The sequence below is a fragment of the Oxyura jamaicensis genome, chromosome 12, assembly GCF_011077185.1.
Source record: "Oxyura jamaicensis isolate SHBP4307 breed ruddy duck chromosome 12, BPBGC_Ojam_1.0, whole genome shotgun sequence".
Lineage (NCBI taxonomy): Eukaryota > Metazoa > Chordata > Aves > Anseriformes > Anatidae > Oxyura > Oxyura jamaicensis.
Window position 1 is genome coordinate 18,426,459 of NC_048904.1, and position 24,916 is coordinate 18,451,374.

General features: G+C 38.2%; 1 protein-coding gene across 2 annotated transcripts in view; it reads right to left on the bottom strand.

Annotated features, from left to right (window-relative positions):
* The window catches only part of LOC118173256 (contactin-3-like), a 97,422-nt gene that overhangs the window by 7,373 nt on the left and 65,133 nt on the right, over positions 1 to 24,916 (bottom strand). For both annotated transcript variants that reach the window (XM_035337663.1, XM_035337664.1), the window contains exons 7-15: positions 17,969 to 18,105; positions 15,582 to 15,711; positions 14,158 to 14,308; positions 7,098 to 7,225; positions 5,495 to 5,670; positions 2,441 to 2,558; positions 1,120 to 1,278; positions 881 to 1,030; positions 71 to 141 (exon numbers count right to left, since the gene is read on the bottom strand). In XM_035337663.1, the coding sequence (XP_035193554.1) occupies positions 71 to 141; positions 881 to 1,030; positions 1,120 to 1,278; positions 2,441 to 2,558; positions 5,495 to 5,670; positions 7,098 to 7,225; positions 14,158 to 14,308; positions 15,582 to 15,711; positions 17,969 to 18,105 (1,220 nt within the window). The remainder of the gene's footprint in view (positions 1 to 70; positions 142 to 880; positions 1,031 to 1,119; positions 1,279 to 2,440; positions 2,559 to 5,494; positions 5,671 to 7,097; positions 7,226 to 14,157; positions 14,309 to 15,581; positions 15,712 to 17,968; positions 18,106 to 24,916) is intronic.

The following is a 24,916-nucleotide window of genomic DNA, read 5'->3' on the forward strand; positions in this document are numbered from 1 at the left end:
CTCATCTTTTAAGAACAGTTTGAATGAGAACAACCATTCTGTGAAGAAAATTGCTTGCCAGAAAACTTACATCCCATGTTATGACCAGTTCAGACCTGCTGCCGCCTCCCCCACTGACTTCAGATGGGGGAATTTCAGGAACTGTGAAAAAGAAACGTACAGCTGTCTGTGCAGTATAGATAGACGAGGTGACATCATATAATGTTAACCTCATTCTTTGAAGCTAACGCTGCAGTTTTCCTATTTCTTTTGCAAATCAAGGCAAGTGCTTTGAACCAGCATGAGCAGTCCTGGAAAGGCCCAGCCCCTTCATTCAGCTGGCTTTTTACCTCCTTGGGGCAGACAGGTATTTTTCTCAGCGTTTGTAGAACCTCACAGATTATATGCTGTATCTGCTTTAATGTTTATGAACTTCTAAAAGCCAGTGGCACACTTCAGGTTTTCAACAGGGTTAACTCAAGCAGATGTATCAGGCAATAGCCTTATTCCAAGTATCATCGGGGGTTTTACTTGATGTGTTCTGAGCTACATGCTTATTACACAGAAGGTATATGCTGACCAAACACCAGGAAGGGGAAAAAAAAAGAGTCAAAATCAACTCTTCCTATCCATTAACATTTTTATACTCTGTAGCACTAACTAAACAGACAGCTTTTGGAATACTAAATATAGTTGAAATGTATTTTAATTGTTATGTGTAATGCAACACAAACTGTCCCACAGCTAAATGGAAAAATCATCAACAAACTAGTTACGGACTTTTATTAATTGATGGCAATGCCAAGCCTGTTTGCAGTGAGCCAAAGGTATGTTTTTTTTTTTTTTTTTTAAATATATCTACAATTCTTGAATTAAAAAACAAATAAAAGAACCCACTAACCTGCCTCTTCGGTTCTTACTTTTTCTGAGGGTAAACTAGGCTCTCCACCTCCTATTTTGTTACTGGCAACTACACGAAATTCATATTCAACCCAAGGATTTAAATCCACCACTGTGGTTGTGAATGTTTTTCCATCAATCACATCTGGAACTATGACATAGAGAAAAAGAAAACTAAGACCATGATGTCCCCTAGTCAAACATATTCCAACAGAACTTGTAACAAGAATTGAGTTTTACCTGTTGTAACTCGCTGCCAGCCAACTGAAAAAGGTGTTCTTGCTTGTACGGTGTAAGTGGTTACCGGGCTGTGATTATCTGTGCCTTCTTGCCAGGAGATCTGAGCTGTGGTATCAGTTATTTCATCCACTTTTACATGTTCAGGGGGCCCAGGTGAGCCTAGGATAAGATTGAAAAACAGAAGGTATTTTGTAAAACCAGGACCCTGAATATTCCTAAAATCACAGTATGGATTCCTGTTGTACTGAGTACTGTGCAAGGAAGAAAACAATTTAACTTGGAATAAGAATATTTGTATTTTTTTTTTTTTTTTAACATTCACTAAACTTGCATCTGATAAAGTAATTCTGAAATAGTAACCCTGAACTCCTATACAGATGACAGCATTTTGTTTTAGGTCAAGAACCTTTATTCAGCATGATTTCTGTACCTTTCCATGTTGTCTGTCCTTTACTTTGGTCCCTGATATCCTCTTTTAATCTATTATTACATCTCTGTAGTCTGCCAATTTGTTATCTGCAGCTGTTTTAGTGCATGATGTGCTGTAGCAATTTTTCAGCAGACCACCTGAGCAGCACCCTAAGCAGCTATTCAGGCAGGCAAGTGTCCTGCTGCATTCTGGAAAAATCCTGATTCCGGACAGCCTAGGGGACAATGCCCCTTTTGTTTCATCTGCACAAGCAAACAGAGCTGAAGTAACTACAAAGGCAATTAAAAAATACCTGACATATTTTAAAATACACAGAATAAATGTTGATTGCATAATGTTCATTCCTGGATTACAGATTTTCTCTTGCAATAAACATAACTGCACCATTAGCAATGAAAGCTACAGTTCAGACTTAGCTGCAAGCATTCCTGCTCTGGAAAAACAAACGAACAAACAACCCTGCGCATTATATACTTTAAATTCCAGTGTGTCCCTAGGAAAAAGCCTTTCCTAGGCTTTGGCAGACACCCATTTCAGAGGAAGGATGCTGGACCATGGAGTCACCAACCCCATTCAGTCATTTAACAGAGGCAGCAACTCACAACCACGTCACAGCTGCCAGTACAGAGTTCCCACTCATCAGTGACTTGAAGGACTGTCAGTGAAAAAATACAACACATCAAGATTTATTATATTCAAATATTAATTTCTCTGGGAAAAAGCAAGCTTTATCCCATACTGAGCTAAAATTCTCCCTAGCTGCAAGGCAGAATCACATAATTCAAGTCACAGATGAATTGCTTTTGTAATCTACATCATCAGTGGTTTCTGTAATCTACAATACACAACAGTAAGAAAATACAATTTACAGTAACCGAAGCCGAAATTTACCTCGTACTATAAGGTCTGCTGCAGATGCTACACTATCCACTTCTGTCTTCACCATACAAACATACTTTCCGCTATGTTTCAGCTGGATGTTTCTTATCATTAAATCTCCTGATGCACTCTGTCAAAATACAAAGGTCATAAATGAACCACCTTGTGATTTAGTATTAACCTCATATTTTGCAAGTGGAGATCAACCAAAATAGTTGAAAATAAAGTTGCCCTAAAATGATTGGGCAGAAATTATTTCTGTTTTCATCCTTAGTTTTCAATAAAAAATTATTTTCATGGAGCATGCCATTGTTTCAGAGAAATCTCTAACAATATGCAAATCAGCCGTGCCATTTTGTCACAAGCATTTCTTTTTGAGCTTGAGTCTAGTTCACTGACGTCCACATCTGTAGTTAAATTGTAGGCTGCACATTAGTATGTCTCACAAGCTGAAAACAATTCTGCCTGCTTCCCTTCCATGCGTGACAATGTAAATACAATGCCAGGTCTTCTACAGAGATGTAAGCGTTTAGAGGACAATCCAGCACTGATTGCTTACAATGCCCTAGAAGTTAAGTTGAAAGCAATCTAAAATCTATCTACTTGATTGGAACTGGATATTCAGGAAATGATCAGCAACAGCTACAAGCAAATCATGTTCTACATGAACTAGATTTAGCAAACCTTATTTAAAACCTGGACAAAGGGGACTGTCAAATAGAGTAATTTTACTAAAATTAAACAAACAAACAAAAACCAGTGAAATATTAACACTGCATTTAAATTATTTGTGGATATTTTGGGGAAGCATCCCAAAGTATTGTGGAAAATGGAGAAATGTGCAGCAGCAAAAAAAATACAACGAAGAAGGCACTCTCACCTCTCCTGGCTCTGCAGACCGTTAGCAGTATCCACATTCTTGCCTAGCCAGATTAAATCTTTGTCAGTGTGGACAAGTCCAGGTGACAGTAAGGTCACCTTCCTTTCTCCATGCTAGATGGAATACAAATAAGGAGAAGTGCACGCACAGTACCAACACTTGCTGGAATTGCTTTTGCTTTTCCTGACTGCATAAAAATTTCAGCCAGTGCTGGGCTGCGTAAGCAGGTGATAACCAGGAGCTACTTGGGAATCTGCTTGGTTTGCCGTCCCCTTTGTATAAATTGTTTAACAAAGAAGCCCAGTACGACAGTGTTACATCCTGTATTTTCTAACCATCTGCAAGACCAGGTGGTGATCCCGTAATGTTCCCAGCATCAACTACATGTTGGGGACCTCAGGCATGCATACCAGGGACTTCTAAGACACCATTACATAGGAATCTATCCACTGAAAAATTATTTTCCTTTTGACATGTTAACCAACAAAACTGAAGTTACGCACAGGTATTTTCATTTAACAAATGCACACTGTGACTTAGGCAGATTTACTTACTGCGATGCTCATGCAACTCCAGAAGAAATCATTCCATCACCCTTAGTGGGATCCAGACAAAGTCCACAAAATAGTTTTGTCTATCTCTCAGTAACATAGCGAGTTCTCTACTTACAAGCCTCAGTCCCTTCTTCACACAAATAAGAGATTAAAAAACAAAAATAAAACTAAATATCTGTATTCGATAAAAGCTCCTAGTTCTGTCCCTTACGACAAACTCCCAAGAAAAATGTTCCAGATTCAGAGGTCTGAGTTAGTCACTACTCACTCTCAAATTTTCTTCAGGACTGGCTGAGAATTTTCTGTGAAAAAATGATTTTTTGATGCTTTTTTTTTTTTTTGTGGGAAGGGTGTGGGAATGTAAACACGGCTTGGATTAGGAACAATATTTGTGTTTGTTAAAAGAAAAAAGCTGGAATTTTTAGTGAGAAAAAATATTTCATTTTCCAGTCAGCTTATGAATCCTTAACTGAGCCAATAAAACTGTAAGATTGAGGTTTCCGAATGTTTTTAACCTTTCCTGTCTCGTATCACTATTTGTATACACGACAAGAGTACAGCTGGGGGGAAATATTACTAAATAAATAAAGGCCATGTAGCAATACTGGAAGGTAACGGGCTATGAAATCTGAGCACTCCCATTCCAGCATGACAGATGGTCAGTTTGTAATTCTAGAAACATTTCTATCAAAATGTACCTGATATACGAACATCTCATGGCTCTTACAAGGAAATCTCATCATCTCCACATGCAGGTGTGCTTTTATCAGTTGCAAGCTGTGGAACAGTCCTGTGTGTTTGGTGCCTACTGATTAAATGCTAAATCTTTTGATGTTTTACAGGCAAAAAAAAGAAGTTAGGTGCTGAAATTTCAGAGTTTCACAGACAAGTGTGTAACCCACAGCTATCCCTACAGAACAAAAGATCTGGCAAGATGACATGAAAGGAAACTTCATGAAGGCTTAAAATGACCAGTTTCGTGCTGATACTCAGCTGTCTTTTTATTACTTGGCCATGGCTTGCACTGAAGTAAGGCGCATTGCTGTAATTGATTATATCTTTCATCTGTCTTAATGCTTAACTTTTCATGTTTTGATTAGAAAGCTGAATTCTGAAAAGCACTGCTGCAACCATTCCCCACCAGCAGCATCACTTCATCCTACATAAGAAATATTTAATGAGCTTTATGGCCTCCCTCTCTCACTGGGGGAGGCTTAGAGAGAATGGTGAGGAATACGCTAGGGACACAAGTGTAGGAAAAGTAAGGAGAGATGTGATTTTTTGATTAGGTTTTAGGCTGAAGCTCACAAAATCTGTGTTGAGTTCCACAATCTGTCATTGTTATGTTTCATGTGATCTTGGAAAAATCATGTAGGGCCAGATGCAGACACAGAGAGAAGTAGGCACTTACAATACTTCATGTCTAAAGCATTAGGTCTGTATGGTGAGTTATGTGCAGCCATCTAGCTCAATTAGTGATTTCTCTCCAACATAGAAGAATATTCTATAGGCCCGAAAGAAGAAACGTCTTATTTTTAAAATAAAATATGTTTTTATGTTGAAAAAAGAAAGTGTGCCTGTTTGTGCTGCATACATCTACAAGGAAGCGAAGAGACGGTGTTTCGAACTTACCCCCCCAACCTTCTCAAAATGGGAGGCATCTTTTTTGAAGTCGGTGAGTGTCCCGTTGAAATACCACGTGAAGCTGATGTCCAGGATAGGATCGTGCTGAACCTGGCAAGGCAAGACAACACTTTCTCCAACAGTGACATCCATGTTTGAAGGTGCCAAAGTAATCCTCGTTGGCTCTGTGGAAAGCAGAAATACCAATTATTGGATTTCTGTATTACTGAGCTTTGCCTGCTACTCATTCCACCATGTTCTTCAAACCTGATTAATGACCGTCACTTTGAATTATGCAGCTGGACTATAAATGCCACTGACTGACCTCTCTTGTTGGAGCATTGCATCACTGCACATTTACCAGGTAGATTTTATTTTACCAAGCTAAATGCACTGCAACCCCCAGCAGTAAAATTACCATTCAGAAGCATGTGTGGATCTCAGCATGGTTTGGAGCAGGAAGCTGTAGTAGCAGCCATTGGGAAAATTAAGAGGTGGGAGCGGGAAGAAGAGCTAACAAAACCTGGAAACTAGAGGAAATCTATATAGGGTAGGATCCATTGGATATGTGAGCCCATCTATCATATCGAACATAAATAGCGTCATTAAGAATAGCTGCTTGCAATTCCTGAATCATACTAACAGAAAAAAATCAAGTACTGTAAATACTGGAAAAATTAAATTTCATTCCATAAATCCTCTGCACATAATTCTATTATTTGTACATAACAAGGCATGAATCATTTAGAAACAGACTGAAAATCTGTAGCTGTTAATTCACTGAACAAAATAATTCTGTTTGGATCTATGAGATATATAGGATATGTAATGCAGTAGGATATTAAATAATTTTGCATCTGGAGAATATTTCAGATATTCCAGTCTTCAGAAAAGAACATCATGAGAAAAGTCAGTCTTCAGCTAAACTTCACAAACCATTTGTCCTCTTAATCTAGTATCTTAGACAGCAGCTAGTAATGGATGGCTTGGAGAAAGGGGCAAGAACCTTTTAACAGTAATTATGTATACAATTAGCTTTCGAAGACTTTGTATTTTACTGCCTGTGGAGTCCCTGAACACTCCTGCAGCTGGAGCTTCTTCCATATCTTTTTCCATAAACAAATAAGTGTATGGTGCCTTAGGGATAAAGAGGTTTTTGGACTAGATTGTAAAATTGTATTAAAAAAACAAAAAAAAACAAAACCAACCAAAAAAATTTAAATTTTTTTGTTGGCATGAATTTTTTTTTTTTTTTTTTTTTTTTTTTTTTAACAAGTTTAGAAGTACTTAGAAGTATAATTGCATTGTTTAGTATTTAGGTAAGTATTTAGGTAAGAGTGGAGGAAGGCATTCAGAACTCCCTGATCTGAGATCCCAGGGCTAAGAAGCATCTCTGCCAAACACAGACCACCCGTCAGTCTCTTTTCTGTCAACTCATCAAACATCTTTTATTTGTATATATTGTTGGATGTATAACTACTTACACTTTACATATTTGTTATTTTGTTCAAAGAGGAAACAGAATTCACATCACTGCAGACTTCTGTTGCCAAGTTTGCAGTTCGATGTAATTCATCGTTCAGATGACCCTCTCCCTTTCCAGCTCACCCACCTGTAACTATCAAGTTTGTCGTTCCACTGGCTGTTCCGAACTGGTTTGCTGCCACGCAGGTGTAGCTACCAGCGTCAACTTTCGTCACGTTGGCTATTCTCAGTCCTCCGTCCTTTAAGAACACGATTCTAAAAGAGATTTTAAAAGGGAAGAGATTTTAAAAGTTGCCCCATTGCTTTGTAGACACAATGGCTGAATACTCATTCTGTTACACCTGATAGATCAAACCACATCAGCTACCAAGCTGGTGTTGGAAAGTTTTGATGCTCTGTTACTGAGGCTATGCAACAGAGCTGCACCCATCCTTCAGTTCCTATTTTGGACACCAGATAGGTACACATGTACGTACCTGAGAGAGACCCCACATTAACTCCATCTTTTCCAGCTGTACCAATTGAAACTGGAATAATTTTCCGCTGCATCATTATGGTGATGACGCAATACAATTTTTCATAAGCAATCCACATTTTGCACTTTCCAGTATTCACATGTACAAGACCAGCACACTACATTCAGTCAAGTCAACAGCTCATTTGCACCACTGACTCCTCAGAGCAGGATTGAGCTCATGCAAGTATAAACCTGGGGTTTGTTTAGACAGCAGGTTCAGACTTCGTGCTGTGGCAGATTTCTGTCTCGGTTCCTCACCTACACTATGCAGCAGTGACCTGCGGACACGCAGAGGTATGCTTTGTGGGGGGACTTGAGGGAAAAAATTCCCTCCACCCCAAACAACCTCAGGCAGTGAGAATCATGCCCGGTGGACAGATAGCATGAACAAAACAGAAACACTCCTAAAACTGTAAACCGAAGGAGACGTGCATTACTGATACAGATGTTAAGAGCACCGATGTCCCTGTAGTAGAGTTGACATCCCAGACAACAGCACTGTAAGGACCTAGAGGTAAGGTTAATTTAATTCCCTCTTTCTGGGCCTCCCATCTGTCATGTCCTTAGATGCAGGACCTTCCACCAGCCGAGAGATAACCTGGAGCAGCTACAGAACCAGCTGTACATAAAAACATTCAGAATAATTGCAAGAAAAAAGAAATAAAAAGTAAACAACAGTTTCCTGATACACCTGAGCCAAAAGGCTTCAGAGCTTCTATCTCAGATCACACCAATCCATTTCAAAGGCACCAAATGAATCACGGCGAGGCTCTGCTGTCAGGTCCCTAGGCACCTTAGCTAGCAGGCATTTTGGAAACGTCCCAAACACCCCACATCTCACTGAACAGAATCAACAGAACAGCAAACAACATGAATACTCGAGGCAAACCTCTACCCGCATTAGTTGGAGAGTCTCACACAGTTGTCAAAATAAGTATAATCGGAGAAGGCGGCAAATGTCAAGAAACTTAACATTGCTGTCTTCCCTCTTCAGAAGAGTTGTGTGGATTTTTGGTCTTCTCACTTGCATGTACTTCATTATTAATCTGCTGCTTTATTCAGTACAGAATTAAATGCACACCCCTGCTGCTTTATTTTTAGTATACGTGAGGCAAATTTGTATCAGTAATTTGTCCCAACTGAGATCCAGTCCTCTACACTTAAATACGTATTACAAGTAGCAGCTAAGAAGGCTGCTGTGTTTAGCTGGTGATTGGGAGCGCTGCCTTTCTTCTCGAAACCTGTCCCAAGCCTGGGCTAAGCAGGATGCCCTGTTTGAAGCTACGAGTTCCCTGCTCTTCTGTCACTCACACGCTGCACCTACCAGCTCAGCATGAGCCACGGTCTGCATGACACCGCTTGTGCTGTGCCAGCTGATGAAGGGTAACGCGAGCAGGGAAATGCAGCACTGGCTGCAGGGCAAGGCTGCGAAGACTTTCTGGACTGAAATAATGATTGCAAGGAAGCGACTTAGTTTTTGGACTGTCTAGATATCTGTAGATCCTGCAAGGGCTTGTATTGCATCATCTACATCGAAAAAGTTTCCAGCAGAAAAAAAGCTAAAAATAAATAAAAAATCCAACAGTGTTGACAATGCCTTAGATCAAGCAAACTAAAAATAGGGTAGGGGTATAAAATGGAAAATGCCTATTATTTAATTAAAGCAAATCACATTTGGAGTGCTCTGAGCCATCTTCAAGCCTAGCTTGTCTAAAATAACGAAGCAATAGGCTTATTAAAACCAAGACAGAGGTAAGAATCACATTTTTTTGTTTTCAGAGTTATAAATAAATAAAAAACCCCAACAAATCAATCCATGAAAAATTTATTGTCAAAATAAAATCTTTACTGGTGAATTAGAAAGAGCAACTCTTTACTTTTTCAAACACAAAGCAGTACATGCAGCGCAGCTTCTGGAAACACAAACCCCAGAAATAGCTCTACCCCTTCCGGCTGAAGCATTAGAGAAACCGAAGCTTTTAGTACACTTAAAATTAGTAGATATTCACACGCTGTTACAAAACAAACAGACTGTGGCTGGCCTGCTGCCAGGAAGCGATCTAGATTTCTAACACAGAAAAATAATACACCCTTTAGTGTTCCCTGTATCTACAAGAGTTTTTCCAATACATTTTGCTAAAGGCCAGCAATTTTCAAAGTGAATTTCATGACCCGCATACTTGTGATGCGCTGGCAAACAGCAGAAACTTTTAGCCCTGTAAAACGAAGCTAATTGGCTGAATAATGCTTTGGCATATATGCGATAGCACAACTGGAGACTGATTTAGGACCTATCTACTCCTCAGATCAAAACATGATTGACAAAAATGAAATCATTCTCTTGAGCGAACCTGTGGGAAATCAGTCTTTGAGAAGACTTTTTTCTCCAACAGTCAAACGAATGGCATAAAAAATACCCAGAACAGCTACATGTCTTAACTCAGGTCCACCCTTTTATGCTCCTTGAGAGGTCAAAAGGATGGGAGAGGGATTAACCAGTTTTAGGACTCTGGGGTTTCTTACTTGAGAGGCAAAACTAGGAGAGATTTCCTGTCCCTGTGAAGCTAGGATGGAGTATTTGGCATTACAGGCCTTCCAAACAGCCGAGGGACTTCAGTGAGGTTACAGACTCCACTAATTCCACCCAGTATGTCAGGTGTGTTTTACTCCTCAGATTATCACTTGTTATCAGTTATGTTAGTCGTAACTGACCATGCAGAAGTCCACCCATGGAACAAGCACATATACTTCTAATGCTGATGAATTATTTTGCTATGGTTACTGCACTGCATTTTCAGTATTTACAGATACTGAGACAAAGATCATCTGGGATTAGACGGCAAGCGATGCTCCAGAAAGCCAATCCGAAATCTGTTGACCTCACTGTCTGTCTGTAAGAACATTCCAGCTATTCCATGTTCACTGTCCCCATATTTGCTTGCTTAGAGACCTGTGACATTATTATCTAGAGGCTTACATGTTTTTGCCTTACTCATCACAATCCTGCTAAATGGAAGTGTTGGTGCAGTACAACACACACCTGAGGGCCAGCATAAGCCACAGGATCCAAGATCCCAGCTCTTGAGTCAAGGCTGCCACCTGAAATTTGGTGTCATTAATGAAACTGTTAACTAATGGAAATATTCTCATCTTCCCAGGTGAATACTTTATTGCTAACATAACAGATGTTAAACTAAATAATCACTACCTTGTCAGATTATTCATCAGAAAAGCCAAGTACTTCAGACATTTATTGGTATGATACTAAACATAGATGTATTACTTTCCAGTTCATAACTCTTCAGTACAAAGGATCAGTGAAAAAGTGGGTCAAAACTGTTTTTTTTTTTTTTTTTTTTTTTTTTTTTTAATATATATCAAGCAAATTCCAACTAAATTAAACCAGATTACTTTACAAGAAAGCCAGCCAAAATAAGCTCTTACAGAAGTGCTGGTAAGTGAATGTGTTGCTTTCCAGATCACAGTGTTTCAAACTGCATCGCAAAATGAAATAAAAATACTTCAAACTGCAGTGACAATAAAACCAGTAACTGATCCTTATAAGGCTTATGCACCATTTTATCAGGAGTAATTCCTCTTCTTTTCTTTCCCCCTTAATTTGACATCATTTTGCCATAGTTAAAGATGCTAAAACTAAAAGTTGTTTTGAGAGACTTGCACTGCAATGCTTCTTAGTGAAGTTAAAGCTTGCAGTATCTTTTCATCTTTTTCTACTCTTGGTAAATTTAGAAAGATCTAGGAATAATGGTGGGTTTGTTTACACTGAAATAACTGCACTGCATGATCTCACAATCTTCATCTTCCTCCAGTCAGATATTAGAACATAATAGAAACATCTTCAAAGAAAACTTTAAAAGGGTTATTTTTCTAGGACCTGGCATATTTTAGTGGCTTACGCCTTTGATGGAGATGTGAGTTAAACTACCGTCAAGTGAATTTAACCTTTGTTAAAATGTCTAATACTCATTTTTTGGAGGATACAAGACAAATAAAAGCTCATCCATCAGGAGATGGGGGCGTCTTAGGCCAACTTTCAACAGAGAAGGTGGCAGGCTTGTCCCCATAGAGGCCTTGGGGGCTGTGGTCTGCCATCAGTAGAAGCTGCCCCAGAATCATTTACAATAAAAACCAACCAGGTTTAATGACTGCAGATGTAATATACTCTACCGAAAAAAAATATTAAAGGCCTTATTATATGAGCTGGTTGGGAAAGAAGAGCCTAAGTGAATACAAGCAGCTCCTAGCATGGAGATACACATGATAACCATAATACTGGGTAAAAATTGACCTGTGCCAGTTAATCACAGATTCCTAAACTCAGTACCTGATCTGGCATCATTGAAGACAAGGCAATTATTGCTAATTCTTGATTATCATGCTCATTACATCCAAAATAATTTGTTTCAGAGGTCCAAAACTGTTTTGGAGGGAAGTATTTCTTGCTTTAGTCCCCAATTCATTTTTTGCCTTTACTTCTGCATATTCTACAGTGATTCATGTACCTTAATGCTTTCTACATTCCACTGTTCTTCATTGTCTAGCTTTCTTTATTCAAGATATTCTAAAAAAAAAGTCACATATTTTGCAGAACTAACAAGAAGCAAGGTTGTATTCTTTATGTTGAGCTATTTCTCAGTCCAGAGACTCACAAATCCATTTTGACTTATATCTTCTTCCCTCCACAAGATATATGAGATTCAGCTCATTTAATTAAAATTTACTGAGTCATTATCCAAATCTTCTACATGCTGAAAACCTAGCATCATTTAAAAATAAATTAAAAATACAAGCAACAGTACCATCAAAATGAAGATTTTTCAGGCTTTACAGAAGTAATGTTGTCAGTAGCCCCTGTGAAATGTACCATACAACAAATACTAAGGTCCGTTACACCACAAGCAAACCTACCAAACCAACAAGAATATAGTTTTAACTACTCAAGGACAATCAGACTGGGGAACTACACCTCTGTGTATCTACTTGGGGTACAGGGCAAGAGCTGTTCCCTCGCAGGAACCAACTTCCAGAAAGGAAGCAACCTGCTGTGCTCTTAAGACTGTGAATTCTCTGCTTGCTCTCTACATGCAAATAGGAATTGCAAAGAGAGGAGAAATCCTTTCCCTCAATCTCTTTCTCAAGGAGTGCTCTATGAGAGAGCCTCAATGCTACTGTAGGTCTGAGGTCCAAACGTACTTAAGCTTGTTCGGCCTCTGCCAGGTAAAGAGCATGTGGGACCTGTGTGCCCTGCATTATCCCTTTTGGGAACTCACTGATCCCTTTCTCTGCAATTAAAAAAGGCATTCTCTGCCCCAACACACCCCCAATACAGACTTCTCCCTTAGAAATTTAGTTAATGGTTGAAAAATGTACTGCTAATTGGAAACCCATTCCTGAATTGGAAGAATTGTAGAACTGCAAGGAATTAATGAATTGTAATTATCCATAGCAGACAGTAATGAACTACAGGGCTTTCTGCAAAGAATCACATTTCTCCTTTTCTCTGAAGGAAAGTGGACTCCATTTAGATTAATTCAGGAGTACTGGCTTGTTATTATGTTCCCTCTGTAAGCCATTTATAGTGTGTTATCAAAAATACAGTGGAAAACACTTTGGGACATATTTTGGAAATATCTGCACTTTGCAGAACTAAAAGCCCTAATTTGTGTTTTCAAGCAAATGCGTAAATGTAAGCAGGCAGCATTATGTGTGCTCAAAGCATTTTCTGAAACTGAACGTTACTTTCTGCTGCCATCGCCATGACTGAAATCAGTGGGTACAGCTTTTGAAGGGCAATTAAAAGCAACCGTTAAGACCAGATCTGGTGTCCGTTCAGACAGAAAGCTGACAAAGTCACCCCAACTTTACAGCCACCTTTGCACAGTGATGCTTGTATCGCTCTCCTAAGTGTTCACAGTTAATTTACTATACTTGTATAAAAGCAGTTTTCTTTCCAAAGTGTACGTGTACAGCATGTTACACATCTGTACACAGGTTAGACATCACTAATCTGTCACCATTCAGCTCAGTTGTCTGGGTTCATCAGGTCCCTCTTGCAATTACACAGTAAACCTTGTATATTTTCATATATCTTTTAAAATACACCTATAACTTTGAGTCATCTTTGTGATAACTTTCCCCAGAAAAGCTGTTCTGTTTAGCAGAACAGCAAAAATCAAAAGACTAGAATGGTAAGAGTGCTATTCTAGATCTCCCAATTCTTAATTTTTGCCAACTGGAAATTTATTTCTTTTTTTCTTTCTGTTTCTTGGCCACATTATCATCGTGGCTGTAATACGCCTCATCCGTCTCCCTGCCAATGTTTTCACAAAATTTTGCTGAAGGCTTTTAGTAGTGTTTTATAGGCTTTGCCTTTCCAGGTTTTCTGTCAGTACCTGATTTTCTCTAAATGAGGCCAAACTCTACATTAAACTGAAAGTAAAAGCTGGCCCTTGACCTTAAAGAAAGCTATATACGTGTTCTGTCAGTGCTCAGACACAATGACAATTAAAAACCAACAAAACTCCCCCAGCAAGGCAGATTCCAGAGAGGCTTTACAACTATCTGGATCTACAGATGATGCTATTGCATAAAAAGACATTAAAAACACTTTTTGTAAGCTTAAAACAAATGAACCAATATAGACTTATACCTTTCATTTTCGTGTAGCTGCTCACCTCCCTTCTTCCAGGAACATTTGGCCTTAGGGGAAGCTTTTGGTCTGCATTCAAAATCAACTGTGCTGCCTATTTGAACCTGAATCATTTTCTTCATTGGATTCTTGGAAAAATCTGGAGCAGAAGCTAAAACAGAAGGGATACTAACAGTGAAATAAAGTGTCTCGAATTATATTAATGATATTACTATTTAGCACTTACATGACACTTCTGAACTTCCAAACATAATTAAAAACCTGAATGAATTAGACAATTCAAATGCATCTTCTGCTGGGCAATTATGTGCTTCTTTTCCTTACACTGGTACAAAAAGTAAAGGTTTCCACTTTGCAAAGTATGTCACCTAATGATGCACGCACGTAAGATCATACTGACTTTATTTGATCTGAAGCTCACTGAACCCAACAAGCTTCAAGCACATGCCTAACTTTACGCTTTGCTGAACTTGAGCTTACATGACTTGTCTAGGTCCAGTGAGGGCAGTCAACACCATTAAAACTCATTAAAACTCATTTAAACTCAAGGAATTGTGTGGCTTCTATCTTCATGTCAGAGTACAACGCCACATCAGGTACGTTAAATGACACAAAACTACAGCACAGCTCCTTCTGTATTGGGTGTAGTTGGTATTAGCTAGCAGTTAAGAAAATGCACATGGCTTCTATCTATGTCAACAGTGAACTTTGGAAGGAAATTCAGTATTTTAGGAGAATGAGATTGAGCGAGCAGTCTGCTGATTGAGTGTAACCTCATACAATATAAAGGAAATAACTCGTGCCCCAAAACACACCGCTCTTACAGGCTTAGTTTTGATATCAATCTTTCTATGTTGGAAGCAGAAATTGCACAAACATATCAATGCATATGGCATTCTGCAAGTTCACTGTTTCCCTCAAATAAATGGTTGTCATTTATTCTAGACTCCAGCACGCATCATTTGAATGACTGAATGACAATTCTTTGTCCCCTTGATCAAGAATGGCTGCACACAAGAACAGCCTATTGCTTTTAAATGACATTGCTCCCCTGGGAATGCTGGAGCCATGCTGCAGAAGGTCAGTGCAGCTGACTGATGTGCTGAGCCAGTGCTGATTCCAGACCCTGTGAGAGGTTTTAATCTCCAGGCCTGTGTCCAAGCCCCTGTGTCTGCTTTTCCCCTAATTAATAATGTATCTGTGTTCTGTTTTAAGGCAATGAATGATTGGACTGCAAATCCTCTGGAAATAGATGAATAAAATCCTCAGCACTGCAGATAAAAAGATATTAGGTTGCTAAAACTGTTTATTTCAGTCACAGCAACAGTGAGTTATAAAGTAGAAATAATTACGAGGTGGAGTAGTGGATGGGGTGTGGAGAGGGAGAATGAGGTCTTTGTTTTTAGTAGAAAGGAAAATCTTACCTACAACCCTGAGCTCTGCACTCGAAGAGATGACACCATGCTTATTTTCAGCTATGCATTGGTATCTGCCAGAATCTGTCAGATTTAGATTTGATATTGTAAGTGCACCATTTTCAATTTGGATCCTTCCCTGAATATTAAGAAAAATACCTTTATTGATGATATATTTCCTGTGAAAAATTTAAAATAAGTAAGAAATATGAATAGGACAGCATAAATATGATAAATGGGGTAGATGCAACAGCATATATTTGAGAACAGTTCTAAAATAATTGATATGACCGTATCATGGTATGGCAGCACTGAGATTTAGCAATGCAGTGTATAAAATCAATTCTTCAAACTTGCTTGGTTTCACAGAGGCTTTTTAGTCTCAAATACCCTCATATTTCCCCAGAAATGTGGACAAAATCATACTAAGCACCTCGCAGCAGACTAGAGTATCCAAAATATACAGATGGCACTGGCATTTCATACTATTTAGAGATTTCACACTTGCCATTTGTTAATGAGCTCTCTGTAATACTATGCAGAAAAAATTCCAACAGTCATTAAAAGGAAGATGCATTTCAGTGCCTCAGAGCTGACAAAGCTACTGAAGTATAGGGTGCTTCTCACCTCAATACTTGTTGGAAAACTATGAATTATGGTAAGGAGCGACTGCTTTGAAGGATGGTGTGATAGGGACTGGTGACATAGGAATCAGTGACAAAGACAAAACTAAAAGAGCTTCTCCTCTGGGGAAAGACAGAGAAACAATAATAAACAGAGGGACAAACTATTTTCTTAAAACATTTTCTGCCCCCCTTTTTTTTTTTTGAGCAGCAGTGCCTAACAAACGCCCTGGATATGGCTCCCTAGGCCTACCGCAGCGGTACTCCCTCTTTGCCCTTTCTGCTAAGGGCTGCTCACAGCTGGCCCCACTGAAGGGCGACTCTGGCTAAGGGAGCTCAGCTCAGCTCCTTCCCTTCCTAACAGGTCCTTTCCCAGTTAACTGCAAGGTGCTCAGGCAGTTAGACAAAGGACAAAACAGGCCCTAAAAGGAACGGGCCTGAATCTCCACATCTTGATCCTATTTCTAGCATCCTGAGCTGCTCTCACTCTTCCTTACGTCAGATTCATTTATGGGGAAGAGGAGCTTAACAGAATAACCCCAGCAGGAAACTTTTGTGGAGCAGACCCAGCATGAAGGAGGATTATTGCAGTAAAGGAGCTGAAGACAATTCATGTTACACAAAGAACTCCTCTTCTTCTGCCTCCTCAGTGCCAGCCTTTAATGAGTTAGTCCTACAGCGTACAGCCCTTAAGCGTTTCCAGAGCCACGCTTATTCCCTTACATCATGCCTAAAGGCTTGACACCAATGCTCCATGGTGGAGAACTGCAAAATCTGAATGAGAGAAGGTATTTTTTGTACTTACTGGTAAGGTAAAATAGTGCATTACCTCAGTGACTTTGTGTAATACAGTAACAGCGCTCTTAAATCACTGAGATATTTTGTACTCCCTCACTGAACCTGTCCGTGAAACACTACCAATCCTTTTAGTGAGCATATAACTATAACAGTCTGAAAGGTAAGAATTGTTTTTCAGTGCTCAGATCATTTTTCATAGCCATCCACTGAATTCACTTGAGCAGTCCTTCTTCAACTGTGGGTGCCAACATTGAGCACAACATTCAAGTACTCTTGACAGCACTGGCTAAGGGCAAAATGCCTTCCTACTATGGGCTACTGCCCCGGTTTATGTTCCTGATAACCTGCATGCTGCGGTTTTCTCAATGTAGCAGTGAGAAGTAAAATCAATAGGGGTATCAGATGCTTTTCTGCACTCCTGATCTGGCAGACATCCTCAGTACAACATTTTTTCCTTGTCACCAAATGGATTACTTTCCACTAGGTTAACAACTGTATTACAGCAAAGAACTATGTTACATTGCTATTTACATTTCGAACACTGGTGACCTGTGGCTTTTTAAAATTTTTGTCCTCCTTCCTCAAGAAGTTTGAAAATCTTTTCTTATTACCTTCAATGAAATTACAATGACAAGTATAACAAAATAATTTAAGTTCTCCATCCCTTATTTATGGTTGTTAATGTATAACTTTAATTAACTTATCTCTCCAGTCCTTCCTTATGTAATTATTTCCCTGGTTCTACCACTGTTTTTAAACCTCCTTTTAGGATATTTTTGTATAATGTCATTTGTCTTTGTGTTTCTGGTATATCAGCTTTTGAAGTTTCCGACTGGACGCTCTGGACAAACAAACATGTAAATTATATAAAAATATTTCTCTGGACATAAATACATGGACTTTTGTGAATTCTCATTGTTATATTAGGTACTGCTACTTTTGCATATCATCATGTTTTTCAGAAGTGAACGTTACCTCTGTTGACAGCTGTTCGCCATTCTTCAGCCACCTATACGATGGTTTGGGCTTCCCACTGGCCCTGCAATCCCAGTACAACGTGTCCTCTACGGCAATTTCAGTATTTTTTATTGTCTGGATCCAGTGAGGTTTTGCTGCAGATGAAATACATATCAACAAGGAAGACCCTAACAAGTTATTGTACCACCAGAGATTCTCACTGGTTCTGCTTCAAGTCACCTAATGAAAGAAATTACTCACTGTTCCTTCTAAACATCTTTACTGCGAGTAGTAAAACAAAAGAGAATTGAGAGTATAGATCACTAAAGCTGAACCAGTCAAACCAATATTAAAATCACTAATGATTAAATAACACAACTTTAAAATTGAGGTAAATGTAAGATAAAGAAATTAGCAGCAATATTGGAATTAAATAATTGATGTAGCCAAATCATCAAATTAATACTGAAGAGAATCCGTTAAGTCCTAAAAAACGTAATGGTATGTCAGTCTTAATTTCCAATACCATTTGAATTGTTTTCAGTACTAACATCCAGCTCTATGGGTGAAAAGATAAAGATGTAAGACTGCTTCTGATAGCAGTAGAAAACGTCCTTAGCAAAGTCTATAAAAATAGCTAATTTTTGAACAACATTTGGATTTATTAAAACTATACATCCTTCAGAATTATCTAAAACACAATTAACAGCATAAAGGTATAGTTTAAAATGCTACAGTTTGCATGGGGAAAAAAAAAAGCTCACTTGGCAAAAAAACACTCATTCATGAAAGGCAACAATAGTTTCATCCTTTAGTGCTATTTCACAGAATAGCACATAATTGTCTAATAGCTAACTGGTGTGAAATTTCTTTGAATTTATTCAAATTCACAGAAAGTTTATGATGTCAATATATAAGCTATGTCTCTTAGATAAGATAAATTTTGAACACGGCATAGAAAGAAAACATACTTAAATTAGAATGAAACTTGGGTTGCAAAAATATCATTACGGGCAATGGAATTTTCTAGACCCCAGCTGACTACCTTAATGATTTTCCTAAAATGATCCCTTTTCCTATAAAAATAAATACTGGAGCTAAACTTTCTAAACTAGAATCGTTTGTATTTGCACTATGTTTGTCTGATTAAACTTAAGATGACTGCTGAAAAGTAATTTAGCACTAGGATATGAATCAGAAACACTTTTTTTTTTAATATCTAAAACCAAAGAAAGATGTTGTAAGACATTTAAAGAAGTAATAAGTACTACATATTTATGTAATATAATATTTACAAATCAAAAGGCAAAATTTTGAAAGCTTCTAGTAATCTATGGACCAAAAAGTCAAGTTTTAAAGTACCTTGCTCTACTAGAAATCTGCACTGAATGAGGACATATCTTTAGACATCTCAGAGTACTTGTTACCTCAGGAATAACGTTGACTTTGATGATCTAGCAGGACAGTGCTGTACATTGACAACTATATACCTTAGTATCTAGATAATCTGGGCACATAACATTAAAGTCTATACTTTTTTTCCCATATAAAAAGCAAAAGCTATATAATGTACATGAGATGCAGTCATGTAGATAAATGTTTAGAAAATTTTCTTTTAGGAAGACTTTTGGCTACTAAATAGAAAGCATCAGCTTCTAAAACACAAAGGACATTTGAAATTTAATCCTTTATTTCCTTAAATACAGGCTCCGAACACTCTCATACCAAAACAAATAGAAAGAAAAAAAAAAAAAGAAAAAAAAAAAGAAAAAAAATGGAAAACACCATTATTTTATAGATGACTTTTAGAAGCACATAAGGTCAGATTAATTCCTGCTGAACTTCTCACTACAATACTATTATACCAGCAATTAATTCAGACCAGGAAAATTAATGACTTGCCTATGGTCAGAAGGGAAGGCTGCAGCACAGCAGGGAGCTGAACCTATTCCATTGCCAAAGGCACGAGACCAGCAGACCAACACTTGGAAGAGGGCTAGTATTCATTTTGTTAAAAAGGTTCATTCCTTTCTAGCACACAAATTCTCTCTCCATCTTATGTTCTGAAATGCAGTGAGAAGATCTCACCATGATCACATACTGCACCACACTTTCAGGATAACAAGGATTAATTCTGTTTATGATTTCTGTGTAAATATTCAGGATTAACTTCTCATAGGAAGAATTTACTAGAACATACTCATTTAGATATTAACTTAGGAGGCTTTGGAATTCAACCAGTATTTGCTGACAGTGAAACCTGCTGTTATTTCTTTTGTTTTGCATGCCTCTTATACCACATGAGGATTAATACCTTTTACTGGTTTGGGGATCATATATTTTTTTACACTCTATCGAGGTTAGCTCTGAAAGACAGGTTAGCCTAATCTCTGTGTCAAACAAATGTACTATCTTACTGATGTTAATATCAGTTAAATACTGAAAGCTAATGTTACTACATTGGAGTTCAAGAAAGAGCCATTGCTTTGTCATGTTGTCATTTGGAGTATTTGTCCCACATGTGTCAAGGGGCTGAAAGCTCAGTCCTCCATGTCAGCACGCTTCCTGCACTTTGCATACCTAAATATTTATGCAACAAGCAACAGTCCGTGAATTATTGATGGATCCATACATGTGCAATATTTCACATCTGCTGCATATCTTCACTTGAAAGTAGGTCAACTGTGGTCTGTTTTCAAGTTCAAGATCTTGGATTCAATTTCATTACACAGAAAAACTCTGTCTTCACTGTAAATCTGCACTTTAGGACTCTTTATGTCAGACAGTCTCCATAGGCTGGTTTTCCCCAGTCTCTGGGGTATGTTCAATAAAATTCTCAGAAAGTGTGGGAGCAAGACCACCACTCAGAACAGAAACAAACAGAACAGAGCTTCAAAAGCCCCAGTGTGTGGCTTTTCACAGTGTGAGAAAGTCATGGTGCTTGAGCATTTGCAAGAGAGTGTTGATGTAGACTTCAGTGATTTTCTTGACGGATGGTCTTTGTCTCTTTCAATTACTGACAAAGGAATCCAGCAGAAAGAAAAATACCCTTTTCAATCTTCCACATCTAAAAAGTCTCTAAAGATGAGTGTAGAAAATATTGGAAATTCTTTGAGAAAAAAAATCATTCAACTAAACAGTTCAAAAGTGAATAGACAGCTTAAGCAGGGCAATTACAGATGGGAGTATTCCATGAAATATTTTGAATCTTGGCAAAAGTAAAATGTCCACACTGCAGCAACCGAGAAAAGAGCAGACAGAAGGTCATGTATTGGTAGATCTACATATCCTCTTAAAAGATAAACATCATTTTCCAAGCCCAGCACTGCCCTTTTTATTGAGCTCTGCCCAATTGTACCTAAATTATTCTGAAGAAACAAACATATTCCGCTTGAAGTCTAGTCACTGGTAGGCAAATGTTACCTGCTTAGAACGTCTGCTTTCAGTCTGGAGAGAATACCACCATATCTGTGCTCCTGAACGAAGACTGTAATGACTTGGTAAAAAAAAAAAACACACCTCTTTCTGGAGACACCACTCCTTCCTCCTTCAGCAGGGAACAGGCAAACAGACAACACATTTCCACAGAGATGAAAAAAAATACGATGCCCTGTAAGTTGTGAGGTTGGAAGTGAATTTTAATGGAGTTTGTAGCACAGCGTTTGTGACCATGATAGGAATCTGTAATTGTGTGATAATACTTGCAATTCTCAGGAACTTGCAGTACAATCTTCACGAAACATTCGTAAGAGGTTCCCTTAGGACAAAATACTTGTAGGTAACTGATTTTCTAAAAAACATAGCCATCAGCCTCACAGCCAGTTACTTGTAAAGGCATCAGAATACATTTTACTTCATTTGTTGTTGCCTTATATATTCCTTGTAATACTCATGGTCGCACAGGCAAAAATGATACAAGTGTGTAAAAATAACATTTAGCCTGGTGAGAAGATTCAGTTATCTTTTTCTTATCGACTGTGACCACCTTTTGCTTCCAGCTAATAGGCCAGGCCGGCCATCCTGAAGAGAACAACTGTTCCTCCACTATACCCAGGGGAATCCCTGTTGGCCCTAAGGGGAAAAAGACCCAGCATTTTGGCTTTTTAAGAAACCTCTTTGCAATGACTGTTCTGGGGTTTGGTGAGAGCAAAGACCAACTGCACAGAGTGACTGTGCCGAGGCTGAAGAAGCTGACACTTTCCAGACGCTGTGTTGAGACCTAATTTGTAAATAATTTGTGGGGTACCTTTCAGCCTCCTCAACAGCAATGATGTATGTTAACAGGAAACTTTACATCTGATTTCCTTCCAAGTCAGAGGCTCCAATGAAAAGCTCTTTTTAAATTCTTTAAACCACAGGAAGAACGTGCAGGAAGACAGAGCTTCAGGACCACGACTTCTGTTCAGACACACTGTGCTCTCCCGGAGAGCACTGAGGTCTGCTTTACCTCTGCTCGGAGGCAGGAGACCACGGGAAGCTCTTCCAGAACAATCCCTAATTGGAGCTCACGCATAAGATGCAGCCTGCTTATACACACATCCTTACTTTGAAATTTACACTCTGAAAGCTGGGCTGGAAATCTCTTTTGAAAAAATACCTTTGTATAGCTCAGCAGTCAGGCAATAAATCAGAGTCAAAAGGCACTTTCCATAGTTCAAGAGAAAGGGGCTATGAAGCATACTGGGAATTCACAAAGTTTTATAAAAACAGAAAATGTAACCTTCATTTTCCAAGGTAATATCTCTCTGAAAGTCAGACTACGACACTCATACTGATGCCTACAGCAGTCATGAGCCTACTTTTATCTAAAAAATTCAAGTGACTTTAAGCACAGAACTCTTTCTGATAAAACAATGGGGCCTAAAGAAGCATGTAATAACTTCAATTCAGAGGTCGCCGAAAATGTCATTTTTTCACTTTCATTACAAAACAAAAATGCTCTGAAGCAACAAGCAATTGCTACATCATTGGCGAAGGCTTTAGTATGTAAAAAAGACAGGCAATTAAATTAGACAGTGATCATCCTGAAGTTTAGTTGTCAAAAATGTCAGCAACTCCTTGTATTTAGCTCTTTATAGTTTTATGTTTTGAAGACCTCTCCGTGAAGAAGATGGGGTCAGGCTATCAGACAAAAGCTTTGAACAGTGAGGCTCTTCCACATTCAGGAGTAACGCGTTTCAGTATGATTTTGGTGGTACATTATCACCAAATGGTGTATCAATAATGTATTTTATACAGAGTCTATTTCCTACTGGGGGTCTGTATGTTCACAAAATGGAAATTCTGCCCCGACATCCCTGCATGCCTTAGCTAAGCACACAGAAATGGCAGCTGTTACAAGCAAGTGGAAGCAACCTTGCTGCCTGACTTTGACCACCAGCATCCTGGTCAGCACAAGTCACCTTTGCTATTAAAAAACACTAATGCAGAGCAAAAGCAAAACAGAAGATACTTTTTCTCCCTATAAAACATTTAACCTTAGTACTGACTGCCAAGCATGAGTTCTGTTATATCAGCCTGTGCTAATTAAGAAATTTCTTCAATTATACTTAAAATTAACATCTTTACATAACTCTACCACGTTACATGTTGTTCAACTGCACCTTAAAATACAGAAATGTAATTGTTTAATTTCTTCTCATTTTTCCCTGCTATGAAAAGTCACAGATTCTTTCTTCTTCTATTACCTCTTTATGAAAAGGGGTAATAGAAAAGATAAGTGAATATACTACTAAAGTGAAAGCACATTATTTATATATTCAGGTTTTATATGAAATCAAAGTTAGATAATCTCATCCTATATTTAGCACATGTTGAACTCCACCGAGGAGAAAAATATCATTAAACACAAGTTGGAACTGTACAGAGCACAATGAACCGAACGTTTGATGTTGGGCTTTTCTTGATATAACCCTTCACAAGGAAAAAGGAAGATTAATAGCCTGTTAGTAATGTTATGAAAGAACCCATAATATCTGTTTTGGAATATCTATGTAAATTATCAATTTGAACTATGTCTCTAGAGTTATATTTAAAACCCACAATAAATTAGAAAAAATTGACCCATTTCATTTTTTATAAAGAGAGTTACAGAGGTCCACAGGATTTCTAAACCCAAACATATTTATAATCCTTCTTGACATAATGACAAGAGGCACGACTGAAGTTGAGCCTGTATTAAAGTGCTTAATGATTTCAATACCATGATTCATTACTGGAAGAAGAGTAAACAATTGAATTATTTTTTTTAATCAAACAACTTATGCATTAAAACCCTAACTTTCAGAATTCAAGATTTACAGTTTCAGATGTTTCCTAGCAGAGTAACAAAATAGTTAAAGCTTTTGCTTAGTATCAGGTTTATGTTTCACTTACAAAGTTTTTAAAACCTGCAAAGAAAGGAAAATTGCCTATTTTCAGTCAAATGACACATTTTTGCCCATTTTTTTTCCCTTAAGAGATGTATTTTACACGTTGTTTCACTAAGACAACATGGAGAATATTAACCCCAGCTCTTCTTAAACTTTTTTGGATAAGACAGAAACCTCTTTTTGTTCTGCTGAGGAGAGAAAAAAAAAATGAGGCCACTGCTGAAATAAAAAGGCATTTCTAATGCTTGTATTTTTCTATATATGATTATCAGATCCATCCTAGACTTCCATCAAAATATTTTTTTAGACAGCAACCCGTATCCACTAACATTGCCACACAGATTTGAGTCATCTTTGCCAGAACTGGTGCTTTATGGCAGATGGGTGATTTTTATTCTAAGCCTTCAGTATACTGCATTAATTTTCCCCCAAATCCTCATCTGCTTTCAGAACAAGTTCCTTAAAAGTGCATAAATATTGATCTTCTATTGGAAGACTAACTGGCATACGATTATGTTTCTTTACCAGACAGATTTCTGAGCCCTGATATCAGACATAGCGGCAAGCCATCAGAAAGTATAATCTTCAGTTATAG